The following is a 23,070-nucleotide window of genomic DNA, read 5'->3' as shown; positions in this document are numbered from 1 at the left end:
TGTGAGAGACTGCCTGCTCTATCCCTGTGAGTGGGCTTGGGAATATTTCAGAGCGCTGTGTGTGATCATGGCCACCTCTCTTTCCCCCAATTTGACTTCTGCTTCAGTTGCCTTTTCAAGGGTGTAAGGTCTTCAGGTCACTGGGCCCTGGCCCTCTCCAGTTGTAGGAGATACATTTATTTCTGTGGTCTGAGTCTCCTAGGTGGTCTGTTGGCTGTGATAAGGCTGTAATGATGTGGGGTTGAGCCATGCAGACTTTTCCAGCAAGAGCAAACTCTCTAACCTTATCTTGAGGTAGTGGTAAGAAGGAAACAACCATTTCCAATGATACCATCAGTGCAGAATTCTCCGTCCTGGGTCTTAGCTCTCTAGCAGGAGACTGACTGAAGTCTCCTAGCTCTGGGAGTGGAAGTTAGCTCTTGGGTGGGGCGGGGCAGCTCACCCAGTAATGCCGTGATAGTGGGACAAAACATGAGCCAGGCCCCATACTGGCTGTGTCTCCCAACTCCAGCAAAGCATAAATGCTGCCCACCAAACATACTAGACAGTTCCTTCAACTTAGTGGAAGGCAAAGTTCTCAGAGAAGCCAGTTCCATCAACGGAAAATAAATGTGCATTAAAAACAAAAAGGCACAAGAGACTGAAAATTATCTTTTTCTGGGAGGCTAATCTCAAGAGGTGGCTGAAGGAAGGGGAGCCCAGCAGGATGACGTCAGAGCCAAATCCCAAGGGAAGTAACTCTCCCTTCTCTGGACATACCAACTCTACAGAATTCTCACTCCTGGAAAGCAAGAAGCTCAAGGGATGTCAAAAGAGCACAGCTTCCGCAAGTAGCAACAACGTGTGTGGGGCAGGTTTTGTCCTCTGTCGACATGTAAAATCACTAACACGATAACTGGGGACCTTTTCAGAGGAGCCGAACTCCTTTAGAATTTCAGCAAGTTTTGGGTGATCCTCAAAGGAGCAAGAGAGATGCTCTGGACAAATCCCCAACAGCCGTTTCCCTGTGCAAAGGGAGAATAAATAGAGGGCTGGAATACCAGAGTCGTGGCAGTGTCATGCTCGGCAGTAAAGGCAAGAGTGAATCCTGTGTGACAGCATCTTCAGAGATGTAGAATTAAAGGGTAGGTATCTTCCTTCTGGTTTGCAGCCTCTTAACCTTGCTATTACTTCTACTTCAGAGACAGACCAAGTCCATATTGGGACTGAATAGCTGGGATCTACTTAGTTTTAAAACTTGGTAAGAACCTCTCCTTCCTGTTAGCTGGTGGATAATTGGGCCGTTCAGTGTGTTTGCTTCCCTCCAGCCTTTGCTAATGCTGTGCATATTGACTAGCTAATGCTGTGGCACTAACTTGGGCTGAAGTCAGACATGAGTCACGCTCTGGGAGAAGTCTTGGTACCTCTCCTGCTGGCAGTCAATTTTAAATCTTGGCTATTGAATGTTCAGAGCATTTAGGATACATTTCCTCATAATTCCATCTTCCTAATAACTTCAGATCAACACTTGGTAGTGCCTCGTAGCATTGCGCAACTCTGGGAGATCATTTCTACAATGCCTGGATTTTTTCCTCCTTTCCCCATTCCCTTAATGGTATGTCACAATATGTTCCTAGCTTGTCTGGGGAAATCCTTAGTGCTGATAGAAGCAGTTAAGAAGCTGTTGACTACATAGCCTGCCTGACTTGGCTGAGAAAACCCCAGCTAAGTCAGGCAGGCTATCTTAAGCTTCAGTGCAGCGGCTAGGATTCAGGTAGGGACGCTGTTCTCATTCTGAATTGACACCATCTGCCTCGCAGCCTGCTGCGACACTCAATTTAGACCAGGTATAAAGTTTCCTGGGGAACAGACAAGGTCTGGCTGTGTGGAGTTTCTCAAGCCTATGAAAAGAGCATAAAGGTTAAAGTGTGTGGTGCTTAGAGCTGTGACGCTTGTGTAGCTAGGGAACTGGCGTGCTTGATGCCTTGCCAAGTATCCCAGGACACTCTGTTTTCCAACCAGAGCCAATGTGGATGCTGGCTCAAGTTCCTAAGTGGAAAAACACTTGGCATTTTCTTGTTCGTTTCCTGCTCTCAAGAGCAACCTGGAGCACTATTATAAAGTCATTTTGGGGTGTGGCTTTTCGTTTTAAACTTGGACTCTCAAAGTGACAACTGGCCCAAGTGCCGGAGGAATGTGTGTCTAGAACAGAATCCAGCAAGCATTGCCACACTCGCTCATGAGCGCTGGCGTAGGGAGAGTAAAAACACTCCGCCCCCAACTTTGCCTTACTCCCTCTCCTCCCCCTCCAGTAACTACATTATCTAAAAAAGTCTTAAGCAGGGAGGGGGTGTTCCTCTAACTGTGCCAAAAGCCTGGGCCATCCTAAAGATAGCCCCTTTCACTTCTTATCCATGTAAACGATCTACAGCCCCATGCTATCCATTGGTACTTTCTAGCCCAGTTCAAAGGCTCCATCCTGTAATGCTAATCCTGCCTGCCTGCACATCTTTGACTGGTACTGAAAGATGAAAACTACAACTGCATCGCCTGTTGTCTGTACTGGCTCTCAGTGTTTGTTTTCCCGGAGCCTCGTTAGACAATCTCACAACTCTGTCACTGGCTGTTAAATAGACAAGCTCAAAATGGAGAGGAAGAGTTGAATGGAATAGCCTTGGACTGGTGTGTGTTAGGCCATGAAAAGCAAAGTATCTCACTCTGCCAATGGGGGTTTGGTGCAGGGGCAGAGCAGACAATTGGGAAAAGATGCAGCAATACGTGGCTGGCATGAGGCTTGAGAGATGGCTTCTAGGTATCTTGGCTGCTGCCCTAAGGAAAGAAGAGGGGGAGGGATAGCTCAGTGGTTTGAGCATTGGCCTGCTAAACCCAGGGTTGTGAGTTCAATCCTTGAGGGGCCACTTAGGGATCTGGGGCAAAATCAGTACTTGGTCCTGTAAGTGAAGGCAGGGGGCTGGACTCCACTCGATGATCTTTCAAGGTCCCTTCCAGTTCTAGGAGATGGGCTATCTCCATTAATTACAAGAATTTCTAGCTGCATAGTGGTAAGAGGCTACAGTTGGCTTAGATGTCCCCTATAGCCATCCAGTCCCATGGGCAAGTTTTCCTGCTTGCTTGCCCAAAGCCAATAAAGTAGTGCCTCTCTCTGCTTGCCTCTGTTGTGTGCTATGAGTGAACTGGTCTTCTGGTCAATTGGCAGCATCGCTATCATTCCTAGTCTCAAACAAACTAACTCTGTAATCCATGTGTGCAATGGAATCTATTGATGAAAGCTAAGCTTCTGCCTCATGGATAATTGAATTACCACCTTGAGTAACCTTCTACGAGTGGCAAGAGCTATCCATTCAGGAGCTTTAAACCAAGTTGCTACGCAGGAACAGATCTCTCTTCTGCAATAAAGGATTTAGGTCCAGATCCTCAACAAGAGGTGGCTAGATTCCACTTACTTCAGTAGAAGTTAGGAGCATAAATACCTTTTAAGGATGTGTGCCTTAGTCCTTAACCATGCTAGGAGAACCTTGTGCACTCTGCCTGCTTGGAAATGCAGCCAGGGATGCTGAAACGATCCTGAAGATGTGAACTAACTGCACAAACTACTGTCGTGTTAGCTTTTAAGCCTAATGATGCATCAAATCAACTAATCTTGTTCCAATCACTTTGGCGGAGAAGTTCACCGAGTCTCCTTATCCACCCACCACTGATGTCAAAGCTGGGTCGTTGCCCCCTTCCTTGCCATTGCAGGATTGTACTTGCAGGCAGTTCTCCAAATTCATTTTTAAAATGACCTCACCAAGAGAGCTACCACTACCTCAGTTGAGTCTCTCTCCCCCTCTCTCTCTTCCTCCCCACCAGCAAATGTTTTCTTGTCCCCATCTTCTCCTATTCGCCCAAACTTTCCACCCCATTCTACATGTGCTGCTGGGCTGCAAGTGAGTTAGCAAGGGCGGGGCCAGAGAACCAGCAATCAGGTTAGGAAGCTGAGTCTAGCTGGGAACTAACAGCATGACTGTGAGGACACAAGATTGCTTCCACTGAAAGGAATCCATGCATCACAATAGTGGCCAATACAGGAACATGCTGGTACAGAACAGTTCATGGTCTTCAGTTCCTATGAGGCCGTGTTGTCATGTGAGTTGGCCACCCGTTTTTGGAATATACGTCTTTTGCTTTCTTCCTGCCAGAGCTGTTCCAAGTACTAGAGCTAGACTGTTGCCTTGAGGCAGTCAAGGACCACCATGGAGTTAAGTGGCTTTAGTGGTCAAGTGCGGTGTGTATGTTTGGTGTGATTGTAACTGCATCTCTCAGATATGGACCAGCCCTGCCTGTCACCTGGATACTGAAATGTGCTCTTGGTGTCTGCCTGCGCTTGGCTTTTCCTTTTAAAACCTGATATTTTATTCATTGACAGGTTACAAAGATGATAAATTGCTGTCAAAGATATTCTGGTCCCAGCAGCTCTCATGATGGGCCTTACTGGAAACCCAGTTGTTAGGGGGTCATGTCCCATGCTAAGTATGAATGCTGGCTGGGAGCAGAAGTCTAAGGATAGCCACAGGAATGGGGAAGGAGGGTTGAGAGAACAAAGTGAGGGAGTGTGGCATATTTCTTGACTTGCCTTAAGATTCGTAGATACACAGGGCTGGTCACCAGCTAGCTTTGCATCAAACTAACATGGGGTGAACTGAAGCTGACTTACCTATTTTGATGCCAGTCTGTATAAATGCCATTAGTTTAGACTAAAGCCCATCAAACAGGTTTGACTTTAGCAAAGTCACTTGAGTCACATTTGGTCTGAAAGGCTGTGCAGGGACACGTCTTGGCCAAAGCCTAACTGACCTGGGTTAGCTAAACTAGGGCCGGTTGGGGCGTAGCCCAGCCTACGGGCTTGATCCTGCAAGCGCTGGCCTGGTCCCATTTGAAGGGAATAGTCTTCCTAAGCTGAGTACGCCTTATCAGTATCTGCTACCAACAACCCCAAACCTGGCTCCCTTCCATCCCAGCTTTCTGAATTGAGCAGGGCTGATTTTTCCTCACCCCGCGGCCCACCCAGCTAAGCAGCAAACTGCCTCTGCTCTCAGGGCAACTGCAGCAGCCAGTTGGATACTTAGCCAAACCCAGGCAGGCTTTCCTTGCCCAATCCTTCTGAGACGTCACACTCTGCTGCAATTCCCCCCCCCCAAATCCTAAGGGTGAGGCAGAGCCGAGACCCCCAGCTCTCCTGCATCCCTCACCTAAAAGGAAAGGATGGCACACAAGTGGAGCGGGAACAATGTAAACGGCCCCCCATAAACAATGCTCTTGACATTCAGTACGGGCCAACCTGAATCCTGGCTCATCTGTTAGTTAAAGCTGACTCCCCGCACAAGAATGAGGGGATCTGCTGCCTACTTAGAAGCCCGCAGCATCGTCACTTGGGCTCTGCGTTGTTCGCTTTGGGAATGCACGGGCGTAGGGAGCCGGACCCTGAATGCTAGGCCTGGCTCCTGGCAGCGGAAGCCAGGTGCTCTGCTGGGTTGGGCCCCCTATAGCAGTGTGGGGAGAGAAGCTCTCGTTGCTGTGCGGAGGGCTGGCTGCAAACCCTGCCTCTCCAGTATTAGGCACTGGGGCATCGGCTAGTTGTGTTGTAACCAAAAAGGTCATTCTTTAAGTTCCACTGCCTCCAGTTTTCCAGTGCAGCTGACGAGGAAAGAGAGCAAGCCAGGGCAACACCTCTCCTCACCAGTTCCTTTTAAAGACCCTGCTCGGCGTCCCCACCTCCCAGGGCTGGGGATGTTTCCAGGCCCATTCTGGCAGTTGAGCTTCGTGCCAGGATCAGGAGTGACTGTGCAAATGAGTGTCTTCCTCAGCAGGCTTTAACCGCTTGCCTGCTGGAGGCTGAGGGGCCGAGGCTGCTGGAGCTGTGTTACGATGCTTCATTGAGCCCCGGGTGCTACTTGTAGGCCTCACCCCACTCCCCAGGAGCTAGGGCAGTGCAATAAGACCCATGGTACGTAGCCTGGGCCTCAGTTCCCCCTAACTGACTTGCCCTAGATCACGCTGGGACTAGACGGCTAAGCAGGGAATTGAATCCAGGTCTCTCGTTCTAGGCCAGCCGTTAACTACTGGACCATCCTCACTCTCTTCCTCCGAGAACAGCCCAAGAGAAGGTTGCAGTGGGGCACAGCAGGCCCCTGAGGGGCATCACTTAAGACCCAAACGCATCAAAAGGCCGTGCCCTAGCTCATGGGATCCGGCGGTCATTAGGTCTTTGGGGTCACTAGAAGCCCAGAGCATCATGGGAGTGTTGACGGGGTGCTTGCTACACTTGAAATAGGCACTATCCTCCTTCCATGCTTCCAATCTAGTAGCAGACCCTGCCCATCTCTGGATTTCCAGCCGAGCCTGGTGCATGCTGCATATTGGGGGCTGGCTCTGGCGAGGGGGTCACCAAAGAGTTGGTGGCAAAGCTGTGTTCTGAGGAGGGATTGGAATGGAGGGAGGGAAGGCTGTTTGGGATGGGAGAGGTATTTAACTAGATCCTATTACAGCTTAGAGTAGTGCCTACCTGCACCACCTACTGAATCCACCTCTTCCTGTCCTCAGTGTTGTGTGCTACTTAACAGCTGGTACGTTCCACCCCAGAAGTAGCTGCTTTCTTAGTGCTAGAAGAGGGAAGGTGAGTGCACTAGGTGAGAGGTGCTAGACGACCCTGAGTCATGAGTTGTTAGTGACATTGGCTCAGAAGCAGGCAGTGGGCAGCACCGTTATGTCTTGAGGCTCCAGTGCTTTTGTGGGGGGGAGGGGGAGGGAGAAGCTGGGGAGTGTTAGCAGTGATGACTCAAAGCTTATGAACTCCAAGCAGCAGGAGGCCCGAGACCCATTGGAGGAAGACCGCAACTGGGCAGCAGGCAAAGGCCAACGGGTGGGGAAGCCAGAGGTAATCCCAGCCTCCACTGGGAACCGCGCCAGCCTTGCAACAGCTTGAATTGCACCTTCCTCGTTGGCTAAGGGAGCAACAAGGCTTCCAGCCTGGGGGACTCTGGCCTTCTGAGGTACCCAAGGAGCTGCCACCCCTCCACAGCCACTGTCCTACTCGCAGCTGCTGCACCGTCCGTTGACTGTCTCCATGCCCTGGCACGGCAGGTAAGTGACTGCTGCCCCCTCCATTTTACAGATAGGGAAACTGAGGCACAGGGTGACGTGCCTGAGGGCACACAGCGCGTCTGTCTGAGCTGCCAATAGAGACCGGGGCTCCTGCTTGCAGTGCAGAGCTGTGGCCACTAGACCCCACTCCCCAGCTGATGTCCCCACCAGTAGCTCCTCTTTGGATATAAAGCAAAGGGTCAAAAGTCCAGGCCTCTGCGCTCCCTTTGTTGTAGGGAGTGGAAGAAGCGGGCATGACTCAGCCCCTTGCATTGTCCTGCACGTGCAGTCCTGGTTCCAGTTATTAGTCCTGCACAATCAACCCAGGAACCCGCTAGGGGTTGGGAGCAGAGACTGGACTCAAACCTCTGATTTAACTGCAAGTTGTGTAGCTCCCCCCCCCCCGGGTGCTCAGTTCGCTGGGGGAGGGGGGTTAGTCTCTGGATCTGTGTTGAAAAGGGACCTGGAGCCTGGTACAAAACAAGGGAATATGGGCACAGGTGGGGCTGTCTCCCACAGGGCCCCACCAGCAGTGGGGTTTATTCTCTCCTCGCTCCGTGATTTTAAGGCTTGCTAGACGGGGCCCTGCCATGCTTTGGGTTCCCAGTGAAACTGGTTTCACTCCAGGTTTGCTGGGAGCACGGGGCGGGGGGCGGGACGCTGCCCTGGAGGGTTCTTGTGGCTCTTGCGAGGGGCCTGCTCCTGCCTTCGCGAGGTGCTCCTGCTCCCCGGACTGGCCGGAGTCGGGCTGGGAACGCGATGCCAGGCTGCCCTGGGCTCCCCCGGCCGAGGGGTCATTAACAAGCCGGGGCCCGGGGCTGGGAGTGACGGTAGCAGAGCGCACTGCGGGTCCCTCCAGGCCGATTCCTCTTCTCCGGGGCCGGTGCGGGGGTCTCGGAAGCACCTCGCCGGCCGTGCCATGGGGCAGGTCGAGTCCAGGCGTGAGACCGAATCCCCCCCCCTTTCCTGCGTGTACCCGCAACGCGCTCAAAAGGGCATTTCGGGGGGCGTTGGCGGAGTTGGGGGGGGGGGGGGGCTCTTTTTTTTTTTTTTTTATTCCCCCCCCCCCCCCCCCCGCGCAGGAGAGGAGTGGAGAGGCCGGCGGAGAATGGAGTGTCCTTTGAACGCGCTCCAGCAGTGACAGGTGGCCTGAAAGGCGACGCGTAACGCGCTCACACTGCTGTAAAGGATACTGCTGTCCGCGCACTAATCCGGCTCAGTCCCACGGAGTATAGAAGGGGCCGGCTCCGTCCCAGCACTGGCACAGCTCGCACGCTGCTCGGACCGCCTGCTGCCCCGGGGACCCCAGGTAAGCGGGCCCGCTGCCCCCCAAGCGGCTCTGCGTTTGGGGAGAGCAGGTCCGGCTCCGCCGTGGCTAAGGGCTGCCTGCCGCTCTCTGGGTGGCCAGGGAGTTCCCCGTGGAAATCCAGTGCCCAGCCCGGGGGGAAGGAAGGGCCGGCGGGTGGGCTGCAGCCCGGGCTAGCTCTGCTCTCGGCGCCAGGCAGCCCCGGCTGGAGCGCTGCGCTCCGCGGGGGTTCGGATTCCGGTGCCGGGGGCCAGGCACGTCCAGTCTGCGCGCGGGGGGTTGCCAGAGGCGCCCCGGTGGCGTTTGGCCGCTGACATTCCTGCCCCCCTCTCTAGGGCATGGCGGGGGGGTGCTAGGACCCGCGCTCCCGATGGCTGCAGAAAAGGCAACCCCAGGGCGGGGCGGCCCGAGCGGGAAAGCGGGAACGGGTCCCCCGCGAGCTGCCCTGGGAGGGGGGCGGGTCCCCCCCCCGGGACACCGGGGGATCTGCCGCAGCAGGGGCTGCCTACGCCGCTGGGGGGGACGGGGGTGTCGCTATGCTGCTTGGTGCGGCACTGGCTGCTGCTTCCTCCCCGCGGGGGCTCGGTCCTAAGTGTGGCCCCCGCCTCGGGGGCTCGCCAGGGCGCACGGGAAACCGCCCCACTAGAGACCTCAGAGCCCCATACCGGGAGGCGGGATTCCCCAGCAGCCGATCGGCTTCCCGCCTCGCCACCCCTCTGTCCTGGGCCTGGCCCCCCCACATGCGGTCCCCCCTCCCCGCAGCCTAGGAATTGCTGAGTCCCCACCTGGTGCCAGCCCCTGAGCAGCCACGCAAAGCCCCCCGTGAAGGGCGCTGGAGCAGAGGATAGGCAGGCAATGGCGTGAGCCCTCCTGACCCCCCCGGCCTGGTGTGCGGGAGGGCTCTGCCCATCTGCCCGGCAGCCCAAGGGCTTGTGGCTTCAGGGCAGCAGGGGGTCACCACCCCCTGGAGACCCTCAGCTCCCTTCTACAGAGCTGCCCCTCTTGTGCTGATCTGGCCGGTGTGGGGGGGGGGAGCCTGAGCCTCGTGGGCTCTGCCTCCCAGTGAGTGCCAGGGGCCCCCCTTGCCCGGCCCACGTGCCATCCACCCTTGTGTCAGGACAAAGCCAGCCGGAAGGGCACGAGGCAGCCCTGTGGGCTGCCGTCTGGAGCCAGGGGGTCGGGAGTGAGAAGGGAGAGCAGAAGGCCTGTCTGGCTGTCTGGCATGGGGTCTGAACCCAGGGACCTGCCTGCGTAACGAAGGGAAGCTGAGACCTAGGATCTGGGTTTGTGGGTCTCTTCCCTGGAGGTGGATCAGAGCCCTCTGGGGAGTATTGACTTTCTTCTCTTGTGCAGAAGCCAAGCCAAGGCCCACAGAGATGCCCCAGGGTTTGGAGGGCCCCGCTGGGCAGCCAGCCGCTGCCACGGCTCCTTCGGAGGGGGTGCCAGTGGGCCAGAACGCTGGGCCTTGCACCAGCGTGGGGGACGACACGGCCCCCGGCGGAGCAGAGAGACTGCCCCAGTCTGCCCCAGCAACCTCGCAGCCAATGGCGAGAGGAGAAAAGGCAGAGCCTGGAGAGAAGGGCGCCCCCGTGGCTGGGAAAGGGACGAAGGCCGGTGAGAAGAAAGCAGAGGCCAAAGAGGGGGCAAAAAGCCAGAGCCAGCCTACGGCCTCCAAGCACGAGCCCCCAGCTCCCCAGCGGAGCCAGAGCTGCCCAGTCAGCAACCAGAGGTAACATCTCACTTCTCTCTCCAGGAATCTGATCCCCCAGGCAGCTGGGGAGGCTGGTTTGGTGGAGTGGGGAGCCTATAGCTTGTCTCCGAATGCTGGGGTCCCCTCTCTTCGTCCCTGCTGGGCTCCCCAGTCCTCCGCATGTGCCTGGTTTGCAGTATTCACACCAGGACGGGCTCCCTGGAGAACCACGTGCCAAAGGGAAGTCACCTGGCGGTGCTCCCGCATTGGGTGCTCTTCTGAGATCCTGGCCTTCCCGGGGGCCCCACCCTGCAACTGCAGTCAGCCCACTCCTGGGCGCAGAACATCGCCACGGGATCCCCTTCCGCTCCTGGGCTCGACCTTCTGAGGGGCTTCCCTCGCCCCCCCGGGCACAGGACCTTTCCGGGGCGGGGCTGTTTCCTTACACGCGATGAGGTGCAGACTAGGGCGAGCAGCTCGGCTCCCTCTTCGGGGGCATTAATGGCGGGTTGGATCAGGCGTGCCAGGCTCACGCTGCTCTGTCTCGCTTTCAGACCAGGGGAGGAGCCCCGGGTGGTGAAGATGGGAGCCGAAGAGGCCTCTGCACGTGCAGAGAAGAGCCCGCAGGGTCCAGCAACTCCCGCCAAAGGAGCCAGCGCTTTGCCAGCAGAGCCCAGTCTAGCGGAGGTGCCTGGCCCTGCTTCGGATGCCCCCAGAGACCAGACTTGTGCAGAGAAACCCACCCCAAGTGAGGTGCCCAGCCCAGCTAGCAGCAGCGGGGACATGACCCCCGCAGAGCCCCCCAGCTCAGTGGGGCTACCCCACCCTGCTTCAGACGAGACCCCTGCAGAGCCCCCCAGCTCAGAGGGGCTACCCCACCCTGCTTCAGACGAGACCCCTGCAGAGCCCCCCAGCTCAGTGAAGCAGCCTTCTCTAGCCTTGAACATCCCCAGAAATGCGGGGAAAACAGGCCCTGTGGCTGGGGAACAGCCACCTTCACCAGAGGAGGAAGAACTGGAGCCCCCGCCCAGCCCCTACCTAACGCCAGACTTCGGGAAAGAGGACCCTTTCCAGATACTGGGTAAGGCTGTGCCGTCTCTTATGTAGGGTGGACTCCATCCAGGCAGAGCGAGGGGGCCGGTGTCTCTGATTCACTGCCCACCAATGGTGCTTCCCTTTAAACAAAGCTCCCCTGTCCCCTTGCGCCCGCTCTGCGTCTGGCCTGGTCTTGCTGCTCTCCTTTGACACCTAGCGCGAGACCCAGAGAGAGCCTCTCCCTGTGCTATCTAAGAGCAGGGCAGGAGACCCGAGAGCTCAGATCTTTGCGCTATCTGCATTGCCTGCCTAGGACAGCGTGTCCTGGAGCTGAGTAGATTGACAGAGCAGGGGTGTTGAGAGGGAGGGCAGGCTGGGGCCCGAGCCGTGCGCAGTGGGGAATGCAGGGTTGGAGCGTGGGGACCCGAGGGCCGGGATCGGAGGGCCGGCTCTCCAGAACTGAAGCCTGGGTGGCACAGCATGGAAGTGCCCTGGGGCTGGGCTGTGGGCCCAGGATCAGCAGAGTGGGGTGTGCATACGGCTGGGGGAATGCAGACTGTGGCTTGAGGGGAGCTTGGTGGTCAGCGCGGAATCGGGGGTCTGTGACTGCAGATGGGGTTAGGAGGATCTTTCGGGGGCTGTCATAGAATCATAGAATCTCAGGGTTGGAAGGGACCTCAAGAGGTCATCTAGTCCAACCTCCTGTCAAGGAGACTGGTGGGGTCCAAAGGGGTCTAACAGGGTTATGGAACGAAACTGGAGCTGCTGATGGGCTTGGTAACCTCCGGATTTATTGTCAGGCTCCTGGGTGGTCTGCGGCATCCTTCGCTATTTATAGAGGGGGGCCACGTGCTGTGACTCAGCAGGGAAGGGACAGGAGTGGGAGGCAGGAGGCGCTGGCTGCAGCCTGTACCAGGCTTTGCCACTAGGTGTCGGCCTCGCCCCAGGAGTGGATGAAGCTCTAGGTCCACCAGCCAGGCGGGAGGTGGGGGGCTGCTTCCTGAGGATCTCCCCAGCCCCATAGACTCGGCTGAGAAAGCGGGAGGCAGCAGGGTGGTCCCATGTGTCTTGTCTCCGCAGATGATGTTCCTCCGCCACCCGCTCCCTTCGCCCATCGCATTGTCACCCTGAAATCCGGCACCGTGAACAGCATGTTCAACATCAACACCAAGGAGATGCTGGGAGGGTAAGAGCAAGCCGCCAAGGGAGGGGCTGCGGGGCTGGGAGCCCGGCCTGGGGTGCACAGCCGGGCCCCAGCCGTGTTTTCTGTTTTGTGGGAAACTCCGTGATTTTGAAAAAAAAAAATCGATTTAGAAATAGGGAGGGGAAGCCCCCAACCGTCCACATTTCCTGCAAAATGAAGTTTCCCAAACTCTCCCTTGGACCCATTGAAATAGTTTGTTCTGATGTCATTTTTTTGAACCTTAAAAAATGCTTGTAAAACAATGGGGTTTTTTTTTTCCTTCATTTCAAAAAGCCATTTAGAAACCAAATCAAACCGTTCCGCTCAGAAAATGTCACCTTGGGACATTTAGATGCTTTCAAAATGTTTCCTTTTTCTTTTTTGAAAATAACCCAACTTTTGTTGCCGTGTCTTTCCAAACCTTCAGACCTTGTCTGGTGATTTCAATTAAACGTTTCCGCCAGCGCTGCTCCTGGTGGTGGCCACCACTCCCCTCTCCAGCTCTGCCCGCTTTGAGCCCCCAAAGCGGGCAGAGATGGAGGGAGACTTGTGCTCAGGCTGCCTGGGGCAGATGTTCTTCATTTGGTACTTGGCACCTCACAAGGACAAGATGCCCCTCACTGAAGGTGTTCGGCTGAAGATTCGTCCCAGCTCAGTGCAGTGGGTAGGGTGACCAGATGTCCCGATTTTATAGGGACAGTGCCGATTTTTGGGTCTTTTTCTTATATAGGCTTCTATTACCTCCCACCTCCTGTCCCGATTTTTCACACTTGCTGTCTGGTCACCCTAACAGTGGGCCCAGTCCCATCTCTGCTGCCCCACTAGTGCCCGTCCATGTGCTGCCAGGACCCTGTATGCCCCTTTCATCCCGACCACAGAGGGAGAACCAGGGGTCACCAAATGAAATTAATAGGCAGCAGGTTTAAAACAAATAGAAGGAAGTATTTCTTCACACAACGCACAGTCAACCTTGCCAGAAGCTCCTTGCCAGAGGATGTTGTGAAGGCCAAGATCATAACAGGGTTCAAAAAAGAACTAGATAAATTCATGGAGGACAGGTCCATCAATGGCTATTAGCCAGGCTGGGCAGGGATGGTGTCCCTAGCCTCTGTTTGCCAGAAGCTGGGAATGGGCGACAGGGGATGGATCACTTGATGATTCCCTGTTCTGTTCATTCCCTCTGGGGCACCTGGCACTGGCCACTGTCAGAAGACAGGATACTGGGCTAGATGGACCTTTGGTCTGACCCAGTAGGGCCGTTCTTGTGTTCTTATTAGCCCACTGTCTAGTGCCCTGCCCTGCCCTGTGGGAGAGCTGGACTGGGCCTGTAGGGTCCTGCCCTGTGTTGACAAGGGCTGGGCATACTGTGGAGTCCTCCTCCCTGGAACGGAAGTGCTGCTTCTTGGTCATCAGTGCCCTCTTGGACGAAGGAAATCCATTGAACAGCTCTGAGGGGAGCCTTGCCCGGGGCTTCTAGGGCTAAACCCAAGCTTTTCAGCTTAGGAACGCGCCTTCTCCAGGCTTGGAAACCCCAAGAATCCAGTGACCCTCCTGGGACTGAGCGTTCATTCATGTGACTGGTCAGTTACCCTGAGAACAGGTAACCCACCTCCCTGCCCACTCCTTTCTATGGGGATGCCAGTGAACGGGCATTGTAACCACTGATATCCCCACTGCTAGTCTCTGAGCTTGCCCTCTTGCCTCTGGCTAGATCATGCCGGGGGCGGGGGGAGGGGATCGCAGCCTCTACTATCTGCTTTTCTTTGCCCTAGGGGGAAGTTTGGCGAAGTCCGCACGTGCACCGAGAGAGGGACGGGGCTCAAACTTGCAGCCAAAATCATTAGGAAACAGGGCTCGAAGGACAAGGTGCGTCCCGAGTGTTCTCCTGAGTCTGCCTGTGCACGCGGGTCTGCGTAGCCATGCGTTAGCCTGGACGGAGACACACGTACATCTGTGCACCTGGGGCTGCGTCACTGTGTGCCTTGGTTTGGGTGTGTACGTCTGTCAGTCGGCATGCATGGGAACCAACCTGTGTCTGTGTGTGGGCCGGCCACCGGCAGAAGTGCCATCTGAGCTATGCTGGAGTGGGTGGCTTGGGGTGTTGACTCTGTGGGCTGTGACTGCCGACTGCCCCGGCCCTGCCAGTGCTCCACGCGTTGACACGGTGCGTGTCCCGCAGGAGATGGCCTTGGTTGAAATCGAGGTGATGAACCAGTTGAACCACAGGAACCTGATCCAGCTCTATGAAGCCATCGAGACACCACGGGAAATCGTCCTCTTCATGGAGTTGTGAGTGGCAGCGGCTGGGCGGCAGCCTGGGTGGCTTGACACAGGAGCTTCCCGACGGTGCTGCGCTTGTTCACCAAGGGCGGGGAACCTCCTTCCTCCTGGGCAGTCTCCCTCAGCCGCTGTCCCCGGGTGCGAGTTACAGCGCAGTGACAGGTCCCAGCAAGGGCTCCTCCTCCCCTGTGCTCTGGCTAGGGGATTCCCTGCCCAGGTAGCGCTCGGCTCTGCTTGCATCCCAGTCCCTGGTACCCAGTCTGGAAGAGACGATCTGTAGCCCATACCCCTGAAATCAAGGCAATCTTGCTAACCTCCCTATTGCTCTGCCGGGATCTTGGCTAGGATAGCCTCTCCACTAACTTGCCTGGACCTAGGATGGGGGGCTGCCAGCCCCTGCCTCCAGCTTCCCTCTGACTGTTCCCTGTCTGGGGTCTCCCTGCAGAATTCCCCTTCTCTCGTGAACCTGTACCCAGAATGAGTGGCCTCTTGCGCTATCCAGTTCCTCTGAGCCACAGCCTTGGCCAGGGGTCTCCTCAGTAACCCACCCTCTGCATCCCCATACCTGAGAGGGGCTCCCTCCGTAACCGGCACCCGGCTCTGCCTGTGCCCAGGCCGGGGGGAGGTCCTGTGAACCGTGCCCCTGGAACCGCGTAGGGGAGTGTCTCTATGCAGGGCAGGGCGGCTCGGCTGTCTGGGGTCTGCTCGGCGCAAGGCCAGTGACGTTGTGGTTGGTCTGTGCACAGTGTGGAGGGCGGGGAGCTCTTTGAGCGCATCATCGACGAGGATTACCACCTGACGGAAGTGGACTGCATGGTGTTCGTGAGGCAGATCTGCGACGGGATCACCTTCATGCATCAGATGCGCGTCCTGCACTTGGACCTCAAGGTGCCACGTGCGGAGGGAGGGAGGGAGGGGGTACAGCGAGGCTGGGGGGCTAGAGGGGAAACCTTCCTAGGTTCTGAAGCTGGGCTGAAGGGCTGCTCTCGGTGAGAAGAGAGCCCCTGGCTGTGGGGCCGGGGTGTGGGGAGGGCGCATGCTGCCTGGGGGAGCTCGGTACGTGAGTGCGTGACAAGCGCAGCCTGGATCATGTCTGGGGAGAAGAGGCCTCCAGAAGCAGAAACTTCCAACTCCTGAGCACAAGGAATCCCGCAGTTCAGTGGTGGTGGCAGCACTGGGCCCCAGAGGGAGACCATCACCCTGGGCTCCGCTCCGCGGGCTGGCAAGGCTGGAGTCTTGGCTTTGCAGACCAGCCCAGCCGAGTCATTGTGGGTTGTATGCAGGTAGAAGGGTGGGCTCCGTTCCAGGTTCCAAGCTATTCAAAGGGCAGATCTCAGCATGTGGTCTGGGGGCAGGGCTCTAGGGAAAGCCGAGGGGGATCTGTGGCACGTCACTGCGGTTGGTCTGGGTGGGTCTAAGAGCAGGATTTGGAAGGGTGACCGCGCAGTGTCTGCCTTTCGTTCAGTGCCTACAAACTGCAATCCCGGCGTCCGCCGAGGTACTCTGATGTCAGGGGGCTGCGCAAGGAACAGGCTGGGAGAGGCGATTCTCTCGGACTTGCTCCAGTCACAGCTTGGCCCGGGAGACACTGGCAGTCAGAACCAGGATTGCATTGGGAAAGGCGGGGATTTTAACTCCTCTTGGGCTCCAAGCCTCTGCGTCACCCCAGTGCTTAATAGGGGCCTCGGGGCAAGGATGTGAAAGGTGCAGTGGCCTCCACTGAGGTGCAAGGACTGGCGCTGTACGTGGTCTGAGAACCCTGCAGACTATGTCCCTGATGCGTCTAAGGGACAGAGGGGAAAACTGGCCTGGCCTCCAGCGGGCCTCAAACTCCTCTGCGGGTGGCCTGTAACCGCTCCCTGGGCTGGGGTAGGCGGGCGCGTAGCCGTGAGCTGGGTTCTAACCTCAGGAACTTCATCCCTGCAGCCTGAGAACATCCTGTGTGTCGCCTCCACGGGGCACATGGTGAAGATCATCGACTTCGGGCTGGCGCGAAGGTAACTCCCCTCCCTCCGGGGCCTGGCTTGCTCCTTCTCTTCTCCCTTACCACGTCCTCTGGGGCTGGGCAAAGGCCACGCTCGGGGACCAGCTGCACTGGCCTTTTGCCTGACCCCGCTGGGGGCCCTGGGGAAAGGCAGGAAGGGATCCCAGCGGGGTGGGGTGGAATCTGCAGTCTGGGCTTGGCAGCAGCTCTGCTGAGTCAGCCGTGCCCCGCAGGGGATAGCGGTTTGGGGCCGTTATAATAACTGGCTTGGTTCTGGCTCAGGCTGGGGCCAAGCCAGGATGTTTCTCCGCTGGGTTGGAGCAGCATAGAGCCACGGTGCCGTGTGGGCGGAGGTGGTGAATGTGGACGGGCGGGGGTGCTGGCCCCGGGGCAGTGCCAGGAACTCTCGCTGACCCGGCTCTTCCTACCCACAGATACAACCCGCGGGAGAAGCTGAAAGTGAACTTTGGGACCCCCGAGTTCCTGTCCCCGGAGGTGGTGAACTACGACCAAGTCTCCTATTCGACAGACATGTGGAGTCTGGGCGTGATCACCTACATGTTGTAAGCGTGGGCACAGGGTGGGTGGCTCTCGGGCTGGCGGAGGGTGAGAACCACTCTGGGCTTTACCCATAGACGTGGCTGGGCTGGCGGCAGAGCTGTGTGGGAGAGGAGAACGAGGCAGCTGTTAGAGCCAAGGGCTGGCAAGAGAACTCCCAGTCCAGTCGGCAGGTTGGTCTGTGGTCTGGCAGGTGACCTCAGGCCAGTCTCGGAGTCTCAGTTTCTCCATCTGTAAAATGAGGCCGGGTACCTCCTCGAGTGCCTGAGGCGATGTGGATAGAGGCCACCAGCCTTCAGGGCTGACCCTGCCAGTCGGCACCTCTCCCCAGCACTAACTGCCCTCTCTCAAAGGGAGTGGAAAGCCGTCCAGCGGCTGCTCGGAGCTGGGTGGCTGGAACATCTGGGAGGGGCGGGCTGTGCGCGTGGACAGGAAATGGCTCACCTCTCCCAGCTGAGACAGGATGGGAACGCAGCAAGATGCCAGCTGGGAACACACTGGTTCCTTTCTAAGAGCGCTGGCTTCCCTGCCTCTCTCCTCATGATCCCAGGCAGAGGGAGGGAGCGAGCGAGTGGCTTTGTGCAGAAGGAATTGGGAACCCGCTGAGGAAACAGGGCCTGCGTCTTGTCCCTTCCTGAGGAGCTCCGAGCACAGCTTGAGACCTGTGATGGTTCCCTCCCTCCCCCGCTCCTCTCTTCCCAGGCTAAGCGGCCTCTCCCCTTTCCTGGGAGATGACGACACTGAAACCCTGAACAACGTCCTGGAAGCCAAGTGGTACTTCGACGAGGAAGCCTTTGAGGGCATCTCGGACGAAGCCAAGGACTTCGTCTCGAATCTGATTATCAAGCAGAAGAGGTTTGAATCTAGCCGAGGGCGGCCCAGAGCGTTTGGGTCCGGCTAGCACAGCTGGCATCATGCGCACAGGCCTGAGCCAGCCTACGGCAGCAAGCCCCCGTCCATCACCTCCCACCTGGGAGCAAGCGACCCCGCTCCCTGCTGGTGGGAGCACTGACCCTTCCCCGTGCGCTCCCGCGGCCTGGCCTGGTGCAACGGCTGGATGCTCCTGTCTGAGCCTTGCCAAGCTCGCTGGGGGTGCAGAGACAGGCAGCCCCAAGAGGACGATGCGGGTCCTTGCACCCACGTTGACTGACGACCTGGCCAGCCTCCTCTTGCCCATTCCCCCGGCTGCACCCCATGGTAACGGCAGGGTCCATGCAGCATTGACGGCTCGGCCGGATCCCGGCCCTGGGGAAGGCGTCTCATAACCAGGGCTCTTGGAAAGAGGGAGGGGACTGGAGTCCTTGCCAAGCAGGGAAGGGAGGAGAGATCAGGCTCTGGTGCCTGGCCCCTGCCTCCATGGGGGATCTCCGGGTCAGAGGAGACTGGGACCCTGCCCAGAGGAGGCAGCCGAGGATGCTAGGCTCACGTGGCCGGCAGCAGCCTCAGGGCCTGTGCAGGAATGTGACTGCACCCTCCGTTCCCTCAGTGTGTTCTTGGGGTTAATTAACACAGGCCTGGGCCCGGCTACAAAGGGCAGCTGGCAGCACCCATGGGTCTGGGGTGGGGAGTGGAAAGCAGGAGCAATGGGGGGGGGCTCCTTGGGGTGATCGAACCCCACTAGGAGACAGGAGTCACCTGCATTCCTCTCCCCCGCAGCGGCCGGATGAGCGCGGCCAAGTGCCTCCAGCACCCCTGGCTGAACGACCTGGCCGAGAAGGCCAAGCGCTGCAACCGGCGCCTGAAATCCCAGGTCCTGCTCCGGAAGTACGTCATGCGGCGACGCTGGAAGGTACGAAGGAGGCTGTGTGCAATGGGGACCGTCCTGCGTTGGGAGGGGAGGCCAGCCCCTGGGGCGGGTAGACGTGCTGGCTGGGGCGCTGGCTCCCTGAAGGGAATGGGGACGGGAGTGCCCAGAGTGAGCGCTGTGCCCAGAGCGAGCGCTCTGCCCACACTCGAGTGCACAGAACTGGCAGCAGAGAGCCATGGTAGGACTCCTGGGGGAGAGGAGGATGGGGCCCTACCTCTGCCAACAGCATGGGGCAGCGAGGAGGGAGAGCTTGAGGGCGTCTGTGTGTCCTAAGGCCCGGAGGAGCTGCTGCCCCAACTCTCACCCCCATCCCTGATTTCATGGATTTGTCCCTCTGGGTGACCCCCGTCCCTGACGTTAAAATGATGCTGGGGACATATTAAACATGACATTGATTGAGCGGTAATTGCGTGGTGTACTCGAGGGCAGCAGAAATGGTCTCTGGAGTGAGGAATTGTGCTGTGCTAAGGGTTGTGGAGTTTCCCTGAAATGTCTCTTATTCCTCCCTTACTTCCATCCCCTGCCGTCACCATCCCCCGTGTCCTGTGTAAGGGGCACCGTGTGCATACACCCCACATCAGGGCCTGTTCCTTACCTACAGGATCCTCTAGGGTCTCTGCCCCCTGATTCCGTGCCTGCCCCAGGGCTTGGCCACAGAAGGAATCGGTCTGCACTGGGGGAGCCACTCCCTTTGCCCACGGCCTCACCCTTAGCCTGGATCTGTGCTGTTGGTTTCCTCTCGGTGGGGGTTGGGCTTCGCTGCCAGCAGCCCCCGCCGCTCTGCAGGGCGCTCTGCACTTCACGTCTGTCTCTGATTCGGTCTTGGCTGAGCTGGTGCTGGGAAGCCAGGCAGGGGGACAGGGATGTCTGTGGGTGTCCAGTTTATTTTGGCTAAGAAGTTTCTGAAAACCTTCCAGGCTTCTGAGCATGGGTGAGAGGCAGCTGGAAGAGTCACTGCTCAAAGCCTGGCAGATGGTCAAGCGAAGCAGCTCTGTGGCCTGGTGGAAAGAGAGCGGTGGATCCCCAGTGGCCCAGAAGGGGATCCTCAGTGATCCTCTGGCTTTGAGAACCACTATTGCTGTCTACCACTTCCTAGCGCGTCTGCGGTGTCCCGTGCTGGGAGAGTTAGGGACTGGAGTATCTGAACTCCCCACCTGAGTCCTACACCATCCCCTAAGAAAGGCCTCTCTAACGAGCGCTGTCCAGGCTCCAAATAGGGAATAACTTCTTTCTTGTTTCCCTAACAGAAAAACTTTATTGGTGTGTGTGCTGCCAACCGATTCAAGAAGATCAGCAGCTCGGGATCCCTGACGGCGCTGGGTGTCTGAGTGCGGGGCTGAGCTGGGTGGGATTTGAGCAAGGCCAAAGGGTGATCCCCTGAAATCTGAGCTGTGGATTGAAGGCCTGTTCCCCGGGGACTGCACAGGAAAGTGGCATGTAGTCCCCGCTTCTGGAGGCAGTAGGATCTCCACTTGGGTTCGGAATCAATCCGCTTCCCAAACACAAGGAGTTCCCCGCTGGGGCAATGAATTGAGATATCCCAGTTCTGTACAGATGTGCCATTCCTGCTCCTACTGCGGTGAGATTACCGCTGGATCCCATCCCGCTGAGAGTCCGGCTCTAGATTCTGTCCCTGCTGTAGATCCTATCCCGCACTGCCACTGCTCGAGGGTCTGGGCCACCGGGATAATGCCGCTCTGACTCCTGAACTGCTGCGAGATGACGCCTCTCGGTCCTGTGCCTTGTGTGCGGCTCCGGATCCGGATCCCAGGCACCTGCAAAGCTGCCTTTGTGGATCTCCTGCTGGTTCAATACCACCACACTGGAATTCCCGCTGTCTGTGATCCTGGACCACGAGGACATACTACACCTTTGATCCCATGGAGATTACTGGTCTGAAGCTCACACACGTGTGGTGTTGCCAGCTTAGCACCCTGTATCCCTGCTACAGATTCTGTGCTGCTGTGACAGCTACCCCGCTGCATCCCATAGGCTGCTGATCCTAACCACTGTGCAATTACCAGGCTCGGCCTCTTCTGTATCCCCTAGTGCGGCTGAGTCCCATCCTCCCTGTGCTGCTCTTGGCCTGGACCCTTTGCTGTAGTGAGACGACGGCGCTGAACTGGCCGAGCTGTGGAATTGCCGATTGGAATCCCACCGCACGGGCGACCGGAGGTGCGGAGAGCACCTTGCAAAGCCTACGCTGCAGCAGCGTTGGACTCCACTTTGCAATTCCCTGCATCCTGCTGTTCGTGTTCCACTCCCGTTCTGAGACGTGCAATGGGACACGCTGACCAGCCTGCTGAGTGCTGCAAGGTCCCTTCTCTTGCTGGGCTCAGTACGCACCACACACCAGTCACTACCTGAGAACCAAGATTCCTGCTCTCGGCCTCTGAGTGCAATAGGAGACACGCCATGGCAACGTCACCAGCATTGATGGTCACGGCCTCAGGATGCAATGACATCTGTGTATGGCTGTCTGGAGCTGTGCTCCCAGCTCCTGAGTGCAGCGTGCACTCCCCGGCCCGCAGGTGCGATGGCTACTGCCAGTCTCTGGATCTGCTCACCGCTGGACTAGCACACGAGGCTGCTGCTGGAGCAGAAAGCCATCTCTCCCCATGATCGGGGTCCTAGAAGCCAGGCTGCAGGGCCGAGTTCCTGTTGGTGCCGGGAGGCTCCGCGCACAGGAAAGGAGGAAGTGCAGAGCACAGATTCCAGGCGCGTTCCCCAGATGGAGGCCAGGGAAGAAAGAACGAGGCTTTGTGCTAGTTCCTAACCTCCCTGCCCTTCTGAGCTGCCAGCGGGGGGGAGAACACAACCTTCCCTTCACACATCCCCCAGAAGATAAAGGCAAGAGCGCATCCTAATGCAGACCAGCTGGGCTCGCCTCTCCCCCTCGCACATATGAAAGGACTGCTTCAGCCCTGACCACCAACGCACAGGAACTACCCTTCGCTCGCTGGGCCCAGGGACCCCCCGATGGGAGGAGAGTGTGGGAGCTCCCTCAGGGTGTGGCGTTTCCTTTGCCTTCCATCCTGTTCAACAGCGGGCAGGGCTGGATCCGAGGGAAACCCGCTGCCGACCTGCCAGTGATGTCTGAACTGCACGGGGGCATCTAGGCCCCTCTCGGGTGGGAGTTGCTTCCCCTGGTGATGCAGGAGCTCCTGCATGGCCCAGCGTGCTGATGTAGTAGCCGATGTAGGGGTTGGGGTGGGGGCATCCTCCATGGAGTTGGAGGGCTTGTTCCTCTCTTGGGAGGGGGTTTGCAGCACGAGTGTGAGGCCACGCCCCTTCCCGCCCAACTGACCCCCCCCCCGGGCTTGGTGTGGTCCACGGGCGATTCGTTATGGGGGGGGGGCTGCTAGCTAACGGCAGCCGGTATCTGTTAGGCACAGAAACAACCAGACAGCACCTGGCCCAGCCCGAAAGTGCCTCCCACAGAGCACGTGCTCTGAGCCACCCCCCCAGCTGGGGTACGTTGGTGGGACTCCATTGACCTCGGAGGATCTTCACCAGTTTCCACCAGCTGAGGTCTCTTCGTTAGAACCCTTCTCCCTCTGCCCCATTTTCACCCAAGGTCCGCTGGATTTCCTCTGCCCAGCAGAGCACAGCCCCCAGCCCCCGTATATGTGTGCCCTCCCCAGCAGCAGCCCCCCAGTAGTGCAGAAAGACGTACGTTCTCTTGAGAGACCCCAGAGCTCTCGGCTTAATGTAAATAAATGTACAGGTCCCATGCCAAGCGCTTGTAGTGGATTGTATTGTACGAGGTGGGAGGGACTGGCTCTGAGCCCCAGGCCGCCGCATGCTAAGGTCTTCATGTCCCCGTCAGGAGCAGGCCCTGAGACAGCGAGTGGGTTAAATCTTCTCACCGCCTTCAGCATGTCCTCCCTGCCCGTGTGAAATGAACTGGGCCGTTAGGGAACCATTCTGCCCGAGCTGGGCCTCCCCCAGCTTCTCGGGGGTGATCCAAGCAGCTCCTCCGCTTTCCCGTCGCTGCCTTAGACTGAAAACAGCTTCCTGGCTACCAGCCAGCTGCGGTGCCAGCCTGGGGCCTGGACCTTGGGTTCCTCTTCCCTGCAGCCGTAGGAGAGCTGAGGATTGAACCCCG

At 57.7% G+C, this 23,070-nt stretch overlaps 1 protein-coding gene across 1 annotated transcript; it reads left to right on the top strand.

Annotated features, from left to right (window-relative positions):
• Positions 1 to 8,289: 8,289 nt before the first annotated feature.
• On the top strand, positions 8,290 to 22,701 carry MYLK2 (myosin light chain kinase 2; the record flags this gene model as incomplete). Its single annotated transcript, XM_034787646.1, has 12 exons — positions 8,290 to 8,428; positions 9,779 to 10,154; positions 10,670 to 11,196; positions 12,231 to 12,336; positions 14,106 to 14,199; positions 14,513 to 14,622; positions 15,360 to 15,501; positions 16,540 to 16,610; positions 17,032 to 17,160; positions 17,858 to 18,010; positions 18,812 to 18,944; positions 20,210 to 22,701. Coding segments are annotated over 12 exons (2,061 nt in total), but the record flags the coding sequence as incomplete, so codon positions are not given.
• Between the last annotated feature and the right edge of the window lie 369 nt (positions 22,702 to 23,070).

This window comes from Trachemys scripta, chromosome 12, assembly GCF_013100865.1.
Source record: "Trachemys scripta elegans isolate TJP31775 chromosome 12, CAS_Tse_1.0, whole genome shotgun sequence".
NCBI classification, from domain to species: domain Eukaryota; kingdom Metazoa; phylum Chordata; order Testudines; family Emydidae; genus Trachemys; species Trachemys scripta.
The sequence above is the reverse complement of the archived record's forward strand: the minus strand, read 5'-3'. Positions and strand labels throughout refer to the sequence as shown.